At 37.8% G+C, this 14,994-nt stretch overlaps 1 protein-coding gene across 1 annotated transcript in view; it reads right to left on the bottom strand.

Annotated features, from left to right (window-relative positions):
• Positions 1–14,994, bottom strand: part of RICTOR (RPTOR independent companion of MTOR complex 2) — a 73,318-nt gene that overhangs the window by 10,396 nt on the left and 47,928 nt on the right. Inside the window, exons 20-31 of the mRNA XM_059491728.1 lie at positions 14,736–14,871; positions 13,980–14,179; positions 12,886–13,012; positions 11,533–11,697; positions 11,020–11,096; positions 10,831–10,909; positions 9,868–9,977; positions 6,746–6,833; positions 5,912–6,004; positions 4,962–5,068; positions 4,093–4,322; positions 2,265–3,291 (exon numbers count right to left, since the gene is read on the bottom strand). Coding sequence (XP_059347711.1) covers positions 2,265–3,291; positions 4,093–4,322; positions 4,962–5,068; positions 5,912–6,004; positions 6,746–6,833; positions 9,868–9,977; positions 10,831–10,909; positions 11,020–11,096; positions 11,533–11,697; positions 12,886–13,012; positions 13,980–14,179; positions 14,736–14,871 — 2,439 coding nt within the window. The remainder of the gene's footprint in view (positions 1–2,264; positions 3,292–4,092; positions 4,323–4,961; positions 5,069–5,911; positions 6,005–6,745; positions 6,834–9,867; positions 9,978–10,830; positions 10,910–11,019; positions 11,097–11,532; positions 11,698–12,885; positions 13,013–13,979; positions 14,180–14,735; positions 14,872–14,994) is intronic.

Genomic DNA, 14,994 nt, shown 5'->3' with positions numbered 1-14,994 from the left:
CTGCCCAGGGAAGCAGTTGAGTCACCATCCCCAAAGACATTTAGAAAATGTGTAGATGTGGCACTTAAGGACATGGTTAAGTGGAGCACTTAAGCGTGCTGTGTTAACAGCTGGACTGAAGGGTCTTTTCCAACCTAAATAACCGTGTAATCATGAAACCCAAAAAGTTATCAACTGCATTAAATACTTAATAATAAAACATTTTACAATTACTTTCAACGTGAATTAAAGATAGACGTTTTAATCCCAAACGTTTGTCCCTGCTTTTCCTAGAAAAACGAACAGATACAGCATTAGCTGTGATAAACAGCACCAAGTTGTCATGAAAAATGTCTGCAGGGGATAGCTGAGAGCCACTATCAGGATCCAAAATATGTGTGTTAGTATTTCTGGCTGGTCTTTAAAGAAAAAAGTGGGAAATTTATCCTCACAAAATTTATGCAAAGAAAAAAGGTTTTTAACCTTCTGAAAAAAAGAACAACTACAAACATTGCAAAAGTAAATCTGTGACTGTTAGTTGCTAGTAACACATAAATCTGTCAATAAACCATAAATAAAACTTTTCAGAAGACAGACAGAAAAATTGATTTGGCAGTTGAAAAGGACAGAATTTTTCTTTCTAGTTTATTTTTAAAAAGCAGCTAAGGACAGTTTTAGCTGGACCAGTAAATATACTCTGAATTTATTTGTAAATATAATCTGAAATTGTAAGGATCATAATATTTCAGTGGGGACACACCATAACCACCAAGAAAAACACATGTACTAGTTTCACTGCAGTCTTTCCAATCAATTTTATTAGCAACTAACACAACCTGAATCTCTCCGTGAGTATGCATGTCTGCAATTATTTAACCTTCTGAGAGATACAATCACTCCAGACATTTCAGTTCAGTGTTAAGCAGGTCAGCACAAATCCTTGACTCTATCCACTGACACAAGAGAACATGGCTAAGCACCAGGAATAGTCAGTATGACATTGCGTGCAGGATCAAAGTCCACTGCAGCAAGGCCGCTCTGCACATCAAGGGCATGACTGCAAGGAATGGTAAAACATCACTTACAGACATTACAGAACCTGTACTACCATTGAAATGACACCCACTTGTTCCTGCACTAGCACAGGATGCCAGTGACATAGCTAGGAATGGCACTTCAATTTCCAGGAGAGTGCAGTGTAACTACTAAATCATCCTTAATCTAACCAACATACTCAGTCTAGCTCTAACTTATTTGAACAAAAGGCATCTTTAATGGCATCTTTCCAGAATGATGCAAAAGTACCAACACAAATGGATGGTTCTTTTAATCAGGACAGACACACTCAGCTGGCTATGAGGAGGGCAGCTCAAGGACTGAGCATTTGCTTTTTCCACAGTAAGCAGATGACTCATGTATTGGTAGCATCTCCCCCTTCTCTCATTCAAGAAATGATAAGGCAAGAACAGAGATAAAAAGTGCCTTTTCCATCTCAACAGTAATGTGAAAATCCAATGCACTAACTAAAAGATGATGTGAAGGAAAAATTTAGTACAAGAGCTTTTAAGGGAAGGTTTTTAAGCAGTGACTGTTGCAGCTGGGAACAGTGTCAATGTCAAGAGCTAGACATCTTATGTAACTATCTAATTAGTCTTTAGAACATCTAATATTGCTCAAAAATAAAGAGGTGACACTGCCATCTAAAAATAAATGCTATGAGTAAAATCTTTGATCTGCTGTAGCTAAGCAGCCAAACTGACATTCCTATCAGTGGTACCAGTATCTCATCACTGGCCTCAGTGCTGCAGTGAACACAAATATAGCATATTGGCAGGAGGCCCTGTCCTAAAACCTCCCCAAGTGACATTGAGAAAATTCTCTTCTGAAATTTACCTCTGATTTCATGGGCAATTCAATGTGTTTGCAACTTTAATAATGTTAGCAACTTAATGATGTTAGCAACTTCAATAATGTTAGCACTGCAACTGCATTTTTTACATTATAGAAGTTAAAACAGGAAGAAAATGTGATGAAAGGAAACTTTCCTTTGTCAGCAACAGCATTATAAAAGGTTGAGCACAGCTATGAAAGCTGGGCTTCTCTGAGAGCCCTTACAAAGTGGACAATTATCCTTCTGTTATTCACTTAACATATCAGTACTGCTTTCAGTGAAGCTATGAATCACCTTGCAACAACTTTAAGGTGCACATAAAAAAAATATTAGGAAGACACTGAAGTTGTTCTTAAGCACTGAAGTAAGAAATGAGCACAGAATAATTTCTTACCGGCTTGGGGTTAGTCGAGAATCCAGGCTGCCAGACTTCATGGTGATAGTGTCAGTAAACAGCACATCCTTTGCTGGAGATGCCAGGGCTTCTGAGTGAGAGAGTGAGGGATGCATCCTCTGCTGCTGCAGGCGCTTTAGTGTAGCATAGCCAAACGCATCTCGAGAACTTGTGTAGCTGAAGTTATAGTCAGCAAGACTTTTTATCGTAGCAAGAGAAGGAGCTTTAAGAGACTGGGCTCTTCTGGGAAGCGTATGCGAAGACCCTGGTGGAACCAGGGATACAGAGTTGGATTTTGAGAGAGGCAGGTGGTTAGACTGTGGTGTTGAACAGTGACTTGGTTTAACAGTCTTTGTGCTTACAACAGTACTCAAACTTCCACAGTCAGTATCTACATTTGTAGTGTCCACACCTACAGTCTCCCTTGAAGGGCTAGAGCTCATTGAACTTATACCACTTGTCGTGGTATCTGTATTAAAACTTAAGCTACGGCTCTTGAAATGTGTTTGTGTAGTACCATCTCCAATTAGCCTTTCTTTGCTTGTGTTTTCCCGATGAATTTCATTTCCAAGACCTTTTGGCAGCTTCAGATCATTTTCTCCGATACTCTGAGTACAATCAGTATCTTCCACATGTTTGCTTCCCACAAAAGAAGTTTCTAATCGTAACGTCTGGATTTTTGGAACTCTGAAAACAGGGTTCAATTCTTCCCCAGCAGGAAAGTCTATGCTACCACTAGGTTCTGTTACTGTACGATTTCGCCTCAGAAATTTACTGTCAGATGATGTCAGCTTTCCTCCTTTTGGATCACTGCTACTTCTATGTTTTTTATTAGGTAGAGTAAGAGAGTTTAGAATGCGATTTTTCACAAGTCTACTAGAAGAAAAAAAAGGAAAGGGACTACGGTCTTTGTCCTTTGAAGGTCCAGGTCTGTCATAAAATATTTGTTCTGCATCTTCAGTAATATCTAGGAAGAAAGTACTGGTGGAAGTACTACCAAAACGGTCATCCTCCATGATGAACATACCTGAAATGATACAAGACTTTGTCACAAAAATAGGCATTTCTTCCAAGTGTACAACTATGTTGCTAAATAGGAAGCCGTTCTATAGAAGCCCAAGTGAGAGTCTCTGCCATTTACTGGAACTTTAATTCCTCTTTTTTTTTTCTGCAGAACTTCTTGCAAATTAGCTATTTTGAGGAGTAACTGACCTGAAGATTTCCCTGCTTCAAAAGAAAAGCCACACTGTCTTATTTCAGTGCAAACATCCAGCTGCTAGGATTAGAACCTAAGAACTCCTTCAATGATACCTAAATACGGCATATTTCTTAATTTAAATTCCAAGTATCCACAGAAAAAATAAAACGCATTAGGTACTTGAAATACATAATAATTAAAATAAAGCAAAATTCTGTGTGTGTGTGTATACCCAGAGAACATAAACACTTATTTCTTTGGGGGCAACCAAGTGTATCTTTGTACCTAAGCATTGTGCTTTCTGTAGCATGTTACAGCAAACCACCATGACTCAAAAATAAATAACTTACCCTCATGTGAAAATTTTTCTTCTACACCAAGTGTTAAGCTAATACACTCTTTTACTCTCTCTGACTGGTCTGCATCTCTCTGAATGGACATCAGTGTCCTATTGCTTGTACTGTTTTACTGCAAGACCACCTTCACACCATTGGTCTGTACCTCATCCTATCAAAAGGTTGATGAGAACATCAAAATGCTGTTTGTGGTGGGCTGGGCTCTTTGCAGGTATTTTTTGTTTGCTTGTTCATTTTTCTCCTGTTTTCTTGTTTTGGTGTTCTGGTTACTTACTTGATGGAGCAGACTCACTTTCACTGTTGTGCCTTGAACTGGTAGACTCAGAGTTCAAGCTCAGAGTGCTTGGTATAGAAGAAAGTTCATTGCAGAGCTGCTCCATGTCATCAGGGACCACTGGCCAAGGCTGTCTACGACTGTGTCTCACTGCATCCCAGTTGTGATGCTTTAAAATGTCACATCCTTGTTTAGTTTTGGCTATTAGACCAAGCACGTAGACACAGGTTCTGTATTTAATGTATATATAGGAAAAAAAGCAACAATAATAGCACCTAATTAAACTAAACTTACTTGACATTTGAAAGGAGACAACTTCAAAGCAATTCAGGAGAAACTTCACAAAACTGAGAAATAGTATACTGTTAATTTAAATTTGCAAATCAATTTAAGCTCAGGAAATTCAATAATATATCTGAGAACAAGATACTATTAAAAAATAAAAATTACTACAACAGCCTGATTACATAAAGCAGAAAACTACCTTTTGAAAAAAGGCCAAACATTTATACAGTAGCAATGTTAGACAAAATGCCATCTATTTATGCTTTTAAATATTTAAAAATATATTGAATAAAAAAGATGGAATAATAAATTCTCACAGAGATATAAACAGCAAGTATTTTGCTTTACGGAATAGGAGAAAAGTAGTATCTACCTTTTTTCATAGATTTGTTTACTTCATGTTCTTTTCAGACTTCCCACACAATTCTGCAGTTACATAGAACTGAGACTGATACTCAAACACTGGTAACTTTAACAGCTGGTTTCCAATAGAGTACAGATCTGTACTCATGTAAATCAGATAAAGCTATCTGAAAATTGATCACAACATCTGAAAATTTTAGGTATATATCAGACACACATACCCTCTAACAGACAGAACCTCACAATGTTGAGCAAGTGCCATTATATCAGGAATTACATTCTCCTCTTGAAGCAAGTTAAGACCCCAATTCGATGATCCGATATTGCCCTGGAATGAAATTTTTCAAGTAAGTTTTGATTTTAATATGATCTGCAGCACTATCAATGTAAAGCTTTGATAATTTTGTTTGTTGGTAGTAGAGTTTAAAGCCCATCTTCCCAAAGCAGTTGAAACACCTGAGTACCCTTTCTGGCATTTCCTAACTGTGTTAATAAAAAAGCACTCAGCACACCCTGTATAATACCTAAAGCTGCTCAAAGTTAGAACTAATATGTATTCCTCACTTTGTAAGTTCTACTATAGCCTGCAGCATGATCTTGGTTTATTCATTTTACATACCTCTTACACAGGCATCCGGTTACATATCTACAGTATCTTCCCCTAACACTTCCCTTGGACAAGTGTTCCGAAATTAACTTTGGGGAAGGCAAGAAGAACATTTAGGAGTGTAGCTTGGATACACACCAACACTAGGTTTTTGCCTGTCCCAAGTACCAGGGCATCATGACCACATGGATCAACACTGGCAGCCTACTTCCTTGCAGAAACATTAGGGACTACCACAGCAAATACATTAAACTCAGACCATGGCAACTTTTAACTTGTAACTATCAATTCCATACTAACACTGATATGGCAATGTATTTTTCTTATTTGTTAAAAAGAAAAAACAACAAAGTGATTATTAAAAACCTCAGAATGAAACAGCTGCAGTGAACCATCTTTAACTGAAAGTATTGTGGAATAAAATGCTAACTTGAAAAAGTCACATATTTTTTGAAAAAAAAAAACCTTATTTTTTTAGTTTTGTAGAATTTTGCTTAGTTATTTAAGAATCAACAGTTACAACGGAACTAAACAATTGCAAAATTCAGTAAATATATTACTAACCAAGGCCCAAAGGGCTGCCTTCAGCTGCTTAATTCCTTCCCACTTATCCAGCATTGGAGAACGAACAGTGTAACTTAGATCTGTAACAATACTCTGAAGGAGAAAAACAGAAGAAGAAAAAACTAAGTTGAAAATTAATAGGAGACTTCAGCCAAACAGGTTCTCTTGCATTTATAGTAGAAGTTAAAGCAATAATTCAAATCATGCACTATAGGAACAACAGTGGTAATTCTGTAATCATAACTATAAATTAACAGCAGTAATAATGCAAAAGAAAGTTTTAATGAAATTGCAGATTGCATTAAATTATTTCAAATATTATAAGGATTGACATATTAGTCAAACGAACACACTGCAACATATACACTTCCTCTTGAACTTTTCAAAGAGCATTGTCAATTCAATAAATCATTTTACCAACCCACATCAAAAGTGAATTTAAGCAATTATGGCTTAGGGCTTGTTTTCTTAGATTTTCAAAATATCTCCCAATTTCTGTATGCTTAAAAGGACAGGCATAGTTTTCCCACATGTATAACTGTCAATATACAATCCACAGAGACTAAAAATTTTTTCTTTTTATGAATTGGCTCTCCATGCTAAGATTTTGCTAGTCATTTTAAGAAAAATGTTGCAAGGTATTTTGGTGATACTTCAGTGTCAGGAAGGCATTTTGCATGAGATTAGATGGCAAAGACTGCCTTCACAATTTAAGACTCAAAATCAACTTCTTCTACAATGCCTATTTAAATGCCATCTCTTTTAAAACCTTTTTTCAAAAGGTTTATAATGATCTTTAAAATATTTCAAGTTATAAATTATTATTATCCTCACCTGAGACTCCAATAAATGGCAGCCTGTTTTATGGTGCACCAGTTGGCCATAAAGGTGAACTGGCAGGTAGACATGTGGTCGCTGTAATCTGGCAGAAAGAGAAACATACATAGGTTTCCCAGCACTTCAAATATTTTTTTTTTAAATAAATTACACTGCAATGTAATACAATGGCTACCCTTGATTTTTTTCAAATGGAGAATTCTTCTGAAGAATTTAGAAAGTAATAAACTGTTTCAACTGGAAAGGATGTACAACAATCATCTAATCCAACTGCCAAACCACTTCAGGGATGACTGGAAGTTAAAGCCTTTTATTAAGGACGCCATCCAAATGCTTCTTGAACACTGACAGACTTGGGGCACCAACCATCTCTCCAGGACGCCTGTTCTCCTATGTGACCACCCACAAGCCTTGTGGTAAGGAAATGCTTCTTGGTATCCAGTCTGAACCTCTCCTGCTTCAGCTCTGAGCCATTCCCATGCATCCTGCCCCTGGATGCCAGGGAGAAGAGCTCAGCACCTCCCCGTGCCCTTCCCCTCCTCAGGAAGCTGCAGAGAGCAGTGAGGGCACACCTCAACCTCCTTTTCTCCAAAGTGGACAAGCCCAAAGACTTCAGCTGCTCCTCACAGGAGGTTCCAGCTCTGATTCCCTCCTCAGGATGCACGGAAGAACCTTCCCATCCTTCTCCACCTGCAGGGCCCAGCAGGACCCAGGCGAGGCCCATCCCCTCCCTGGGCTCTGGCTGTGCCCTGCTGGGAGCTCTGGGATGGGCTCTGGCTGTGCCCTGCTGGGAGCTCTGGGATGGGCTCTGGCTGTGCCCTGCTGGGTGCCCTGGGATGGGCTTTGTCCTCGGGGCTGCCCGGGCACTGCTGAGCCACCCTGAGCCACCCCACTCCCACTTTACCCCTGTGCCTGGTGTCACTCCTTCCCAGGTGCACAATCCACCATTTGCACTTGACAAATTTCACCTCATTTAAGATTGCTCAGTGCTCCAATCTATCTAGATCCTTCTGCACAAGCCCCTTGTCCCTCAAGAGAATCCACAGCACCTCCCAGTCTGCAGCATCAGCAAATTGCCACTGGTGCACTCAGATACAGAACTGGCCCTGGAATGGAGCGCTGAGGAACATCACTGGTGTGACCAGTCACCAACCAGATGTTGCCCCACTCACTACAACCCTTTGGGCTCAGTCCCTCAGCCAGTTCTTCACCCACCACTCCATGAACCTGCTCATCCCACAGCATGACAGCTTGTCCAGAAGGACATTGAGGAGGACAGCATCAAAATTCTTGCCAAGATCCAGGAAAATAACATCCACCACCTTCCCTTCACCCTACTGGGTGACCTTACCACAGAAGGCTAACAACTTAGTTAAAGAAAACTTTCCCTTTGTGAACCCATGCTAACTGTTTGTGATGACTGCATTGTTTTTCAAATGCCTTTCAACAATACCCAGTATAATCTTCTACATAATTTTCCCACAAACTAAAGTTAGATTAATAGGTCTCTAACTCTCTCAATCTTCTCTTATGTGCTTCTTGCAAACTGGAATAAACTGGCCAGATTCCAGTTGGCAGGGACCTTCCTTACACTCACAAGACTTTTGGCAGATGATAAGAGATGGGTCCTGACAGATGGATCCTGATCTGCTAGCTCCTTTAGTACTGGTGGGCTAGTACTGATGAGGCTAGTCCCTCAGCCTGGTGGGAACTAGGCCCCATGACCTGGTGAACATGCAGCTGACACAGATGGTCCCTTACAAAGTTAGTGTCCACATATGGAAAGCCATAGTTTCCACATTTGTGGACCTCTTGTTCAGAGAACCAGGCAGCCCAAGGTCCATCAATATTGCCGAAGACTCAGACAAAAAAACACCACAAAGTTTTAATTCATCTCTGTTTTTTCTTCATCCCTGTAAGTCAGGTGACCATCTTCAGCAAGAACTGACGCAGTGTTTTGTTCAGACCTCCTCTTTCCTGTTGTGTCACACAACACTACTCAGCTTCAGTCCTGAATGAGCTTTGGCCTTTTGTGCCTTCTTTCTGCTTATGTGAATCACAGTTTTGTAGTCCTTCCTGTGAAGGGTGATCTTCCTGAGATTATTTCCTTTTCCTCTAGAGCTCCATGAAGAGCTCCCCGTTCAGCCAAGGTGGTCTTCTGCCCTGCTTGCTTGACTTACAACACATGGGATTGCCTACTCCTGTGCTTCTAAAAGACAGCTCCTAAAGATGGACCAGCATTTCTGGACTCTTGGGCCTCAAAAATGTACTCTACTAAAGCAGCTCCCCAAGTTAGCTCCGCTGAAGCCCTGAGTAGCAACTCTGCTGTGCTTTTTCTCATTACATTAAAAATTTTAAACTTAACCATGCCATGATCACTGTGGCCTAGAGAACCTCCCCTCCATCACATCTCCCACAAGCCCTACATTCACAAACAGCAAGTTGAGGAGGGCATCTTTCCTAGTTGGCTCACTGAGTATCTCTCCAACAGACTTTCTCCACTGAGAATTTCCAAGGCTGCTTGTCATTGCATTACATCATCTGCAGTTGATGCCTTGAAGTTGAAATCTTCCACAGGAAGTCGATAAGAACGAGAGCTACCAATCCAGAAGTTTCTCCTACTTGTCTATAGAATGACTTATCAGTACTAACATCCTGGCTGAGCAATCAGTAGCAGACACTCACTACATCACTTCCTTTGTTTTACATCCCCTTAATCCTCACCCAGAGGTTCTCGACCACATCACCACTAACTGTAAGGGCTGTATAATCAAACCTCTTCCTTATTATTTATTTGCCCATCTCTGCTGAAAAGCCTGTAGCCCTCCATTCCAGCACTCCAGCCATGGCACTCAATCCACCAAGTCTTAATAAAATGAATTGTAAAAGCTCTTAAACTAATTATATAGAAGCTCTGAAATAAATAATATTAAAACTCTAGGAGCTAAGCAATGCATCCAGTTCATCCTGTGTGTTCCTTACACTGTGCTGATGCACTGCTCCAGGAGCATAATAAACTGAAATCCTGTTGGTAGCCCTTTCCCTCATACATTTCAGTTTACAGCTCTCCTGATCAGTCTCCCCAGCTTGTGTCCCAGAATGCATTTTCCCAAATTTACCTTTGGTTGCTCCGACGAACATAGTTATCCCCATCAACAGGTTTGCGGTATGTTGTAAGTGCTTCATTAAGTTGTTCTTCAATCAATTCAACATATTTTAGGTTATATTCCTGTAAGAAAACAGATGAGGGTTGACACAGTACACTTTAGTGGTTTATGGTGTTATAGCATGAGACTTTATAAGGAAGAAATAATTGAGGAAGGTTCCTTAACAAAGACTGAATTTTTCATGATCTGAAGGTGGGGCTCAAGAAAATGAATGCACTTCACACATAGGAGTTTGCAAGTCAACAATTGATTTCATAATTACTTTAGGGAATTTGTTAAAAAAAGGAAGAAAGAAATACTTCATATCTGACACACTCAATTTCAATAGATCATCATGCATTTCAGTACTCCTTGATAAGCGACACTTAAGCCACTAAAAAAGTTGCCAACAGGAATGAGACCAATGTCTTATAATCAATTACAAAACCAAAATAACATATGAAGAGTTGAATTCAAGTTATGACAATAATGAATTTTTCTTAATGGTCTTGTGTTCCTCTTCACTTCCTAACAGCATCAGCCAATTCTGTCTTCGTGACCTCTAGGTTTAACTTTAATTTCCAGAGGTAACAGGTATATTGAAAAGCAGCATTACTTTACATACTTCTCTAGATAATGACCTTCCACAACAACCTATTTTAGAAGGTCACTACACTCCTGAAAAATTTGCTGAAATATCAAAATTTTATAAAGGTCTTGGTAAATCAAAATCACATATGTATAGAGAAGCTATGGAAATCTAAGTCTCTGTCAACCTTTACCAGCAAAAACACTCTATCACTGATGCAATGAATGTATTTGCACAAGCTTTACAAGTACATTCAAATGCAACAATTTTTAAGAATCTCTGTTCTAAATCTGCATATTTACACCATTCCTCCTAATATCCAGCAAACATTTTCCTCTTATCATTACCTTTTGCCACTTTTCCATCTGTTTTGTTACGTAACCTCTTTCATTTAGATAAGAAAACCCCTTTGGGATGGACAGAAATCTAAAAAAAAAAAAAAAAAAAATCAGTTAAAATTGTAATTTAAACAACTCCCTCCCAGAATCTGAATTTGTTTTCACAATGTGAGGTTGAACAGCACATTCAACATTTACCTTAGGAGTAGAAGCAAACCCTTGTCTCCAAGATGAGAAAGGGCTGGTTTCATTTGGATAAGGGCATGAAGATTGGCCTAAAATAATTAAGAACACAAAGAGTATTTGAGCACTATTATAATTCTGAAAAGGACCAGCAATAATTACAACACTCTGCCTGCAATGAAACAGCAAGTTTTTCACAAGTGTCAAATGCTAACTTAATCCTAGTATGATCAATTTTAGATATCTTCTGTCATTAAATATAAATTACTTCACAAGAAGCATAATGAATAAAGTTGCAATTCATATTTAAATACAGGCATAATCCAGAAGTCTATGCCTTCTTGTAAGTAATATTGCAGTAGTTTCATCCAAGGGGTCTTATAAACTATTTTAAGTCCATCAATGACAATTCAAAAAGGAAACCATCAGTACCTTCTTGCCTATTTGTACTTTGCTACTAGGAAGGGGGTGGGGAAGAGCTTAAGAGCAGCATACCAAAAAGAGGTTAAAAAGAAAAGGGATGCTCACCTTGTCTTCACACGCCTCATCTAGAATATCAAGTGCCTCAGAAGAAATAGTTTTATTTTTATCATGTAACTGGGTCACCAGTAACTCAATCCCCCAGTTGCTGAAGAACTCTACATTAGCTCTCAGCAACACTCTTAAGTGTTTTGTGGCGTACAACCTGCAGCTCTGTAAAGTAAGGAAAATGTTTTCTTGAATGGAAGAAAAATAACTAACACAGTTCATGATCTATAACTTCTAAAAATACTTTTCAATTATGGCATTTTGCAGCAAGCAACTGTGATGCACACCTTATCTATTAAAATTACAGTTTTTTAGAGAGCTATTTATATTTCAGCAAATGGGAAAACTGAATCTAAGATCACAAGTAAATTGGTCATAATAAATGTCCAATCCTACATATTTTATTATTGTATTATTATGTCTTTTGAAGAGAACTTAGAAGCAAGTAAAAAAATATAGTAGCAGGGAGCTTTGTCTTTCAATGAGTCATTCCTTCAACCTCAAGTATCTTCATTACTTTCAGATTCCACTCTTTATCCATAAGAATCATCACATCTTTGACAGTGTCAGAGAAATATTCTCAATGTATGTCCTCCTCTTCCAAAATACAGTGAGGCATTTAAAGCTAGTACCTACATTCTCCTCTCTTTTATCCATTCAGGAAAATATTCTGTCCATTCAGACAACAGAAACAACTTCATTTGAAGTAATGAGCATTCTTTCCTAGTTGCATTTCAAATTCTTGCCATCTATCTCCCTGACATCAGCGATTGCTTGTCTAACAACGTTACCTTGAAAGTCAAGAGTTTCCTCTCCCAAATCCATGTAATTATATTTTTTTATCCTTATCCACCTTCTTTGATTCAGAAGAACACATCCCAATGCCTATTTTTGAACCAAACTCTTATTCCAGCAGCTATAGCATCTACTTCGTTCCAATACAGAGTAACCTCAATCATTATCAGAACAGTGTCTACTAGAAGGCTAGCCTGCTTAGTACTGCTAGAAATACAGATTTCTGATTGTGATATCAATGTCTTCACAATTTATTTAAGATGCCACTGACCCAAACAACCACATTGCACTTAGTTATACATATCAAGACTTTGGACCCCAGCTGATGTGACAGAAGGTTCTATTTTAAGGACTTAATTTCTTGAGCAAAAATACAATGCAGGGTACGATGTTCACAAGACATTTAAAAGCTACATTTGTAGGATGTTCATTTCTCGGAATATAAAATTAAGAAACCTTTTCATATATAACAGCTTAAAAATAAAGTCATACACCTTGAATAATAAAATAAATGTGTAGAGGGCAGTAACAAAGGACTATAAGTTGAGCTGAACTTACATCAGTAGCTGCTGTCAGGATTTTAGAAAGGATGACTCTTGCCAATCCATCTCTGCTATAATCCAGACTAGAAACAGTCAGTTTTAACAAGTGATCTTGGTTCTTCAAAGAACAAAGATTAAGAAGACTGGAGGCATGCAAGGGGAGGAGTAAGAAAATAAAATTAGTATTTGAACCCACTTGAACCGTCAATAATTTGAACTTAAGTACTTTGAATTATACTTTTATTACTATAAATGTGATATACAAAGTATGTTCTTGTATGAAACTGGGTAAATTGTTATAACTATGAAGTCAAATAGGGATGAAATAATGCACTGAATTGCAAGGGGAAAACCTCAAACCAACATCTTTAAAAATTGCCCTGTAAAAATTTTGTCAGCATAATTAGTGATTATCAGTATAAAAACAAATGCTCAGGAAGCTCTGTGAATAATTCTTCATTTTAAAACATTGTATATAAAGCTTGCCATTAAGCTAGTCTTATTAATCGTCTAGATTTTATTGTATATTATGTTTTCTAAAGCCAGTGAAAAGCTTGCTTTCTAAAAATCAACAAAATCAACAAAAAAAGATAAAAAGGAGTACATTAAAACACTTGCATTTTAACTTCAAGTTTATTATATGCTGATAAACTAGTACTAGTCACCAGCCAATTTAAGGAACCTAAGTTTGTCTGTACCTCAACAAAATTTTGAGCTGCAAAACTGCACTCAAATATGCAGGAGTGAAGTTTTAAGTGCAACATATATCAGCATTTCACAAACAGTATGTTACCTTCCATTTTATCACAGTTTGTGTGGTTTTAGTTTTGTTAATTTTTCTATTTCCCCACACTGTGTCTTTCAGTACCCTATAATCCTTCCTCATACTCATCTCTGTCACAAAGGTGTGGACAGGAAAAAGTAAATTATCACCTCTGTCTGCTTAGTAATGACAGATTAGAAGACTTCAGAAAAAAATGGGGACCTCTATTTGTAACTTAACCAAAATAACCTTAGCTTTCAGCTTTCCAGATGGTAACCCTCACACAGTTTAGAATTTGCATAGCTAATACACAGCAAGTACAACTCAAACCAAATAAAAGTACTCACCACTGAAAAACATTACATTTTTCAAGCATTTTCACTCCATGAGGGTGACAAGATAAAGTACCAAAAAACAGGAAGTAGTGCTGGCTAAGGGTATTTAGTAACCCGTTATTCTGAAGACTACGTTCAGGCTTCATGCCTGATGAAGAGTTGAGCCAAAGTACAATATCTTTAACCAACTCCTCCAGGTAACTTTGTCCATCCTAGCAAAATAAAGAGGAATAGCATCTGTTAGTAATAGAAATGTGTTTCTTCTTTACTGAAACTCACTACTTTAAATTTCTTAAAATGTACAAACACAATACAGACACAAAAACAGAAATGCAGGCTGGAAAACAATTCAGACTAAAGAATAAGTTTCAAGCCAAATAAAAGGAGCTAAGCATAGCGATATCTTAGGATTAATTCTCTCTTTCCCGGAAAAGGGCAAAGTATTATTCAGTGACATTTTCCTCTGACCCGAGGCATAAAAGTTTTTAGCACAAAAGGAGGAGTTCAAAAAGGAAGGTTATACACACCATGAATAATAAAAAAAATCCTTCAAACTCTAAGTTGTATTTAACAAAGCTGTATTTAATAAAACTTATACATAAACATGGTCATCTTTCTCAATATTTCACACTGTATTTCTTAATTACACTGATGATTTTAGATTTAACACCCAAAATTTCAGATGTCTTTACCAAAAACTAAGGTTGCAGGTGGCATGCAACAAGACTACTCATTCTACTTCTAGTCTTATAGCTGAAAAAATCTTACCTCCTCTGATTCAAGAAGAAATTCAGTAAATTGACAACCCACAACAGTGAGCTGCTTCGCCTTGGCATAGTCCAGATCCAGGTTAGCATAGAGTTTACTGCTAGGCTTGTAAAAATACAGCAATCTCCTTACAAACCTATAGAAAGTAAAATAGAATTGGCTATTTTTCAGTATGACAAGGAGATAGTCTCACAATACAAAATGATGCTGGAAAAAACAGGTTGTACTTGGTTTCTTGGCAATAAGTCTTAAAAATTTA

Source organism: Ammospiza nelsoni, chromosome Z (assembly GCF_027579445.1).
Source record: "Ammospiza nelsoni isolate bAmmNel1 chromosome Z, bAmmNel1.pri, whole genome shotgun sequence".
Lineage (NCBI taxonomy): Eukaryota > Metazoa > Chordata > Aves > Passeriformes > Passerellidae > Ammospiza > Ammospiza nelsoni.
Note: the sequence above shows the minus strand (reverse complement) of the source record. Positions and strands in the feature narration are given on the sequence as shown.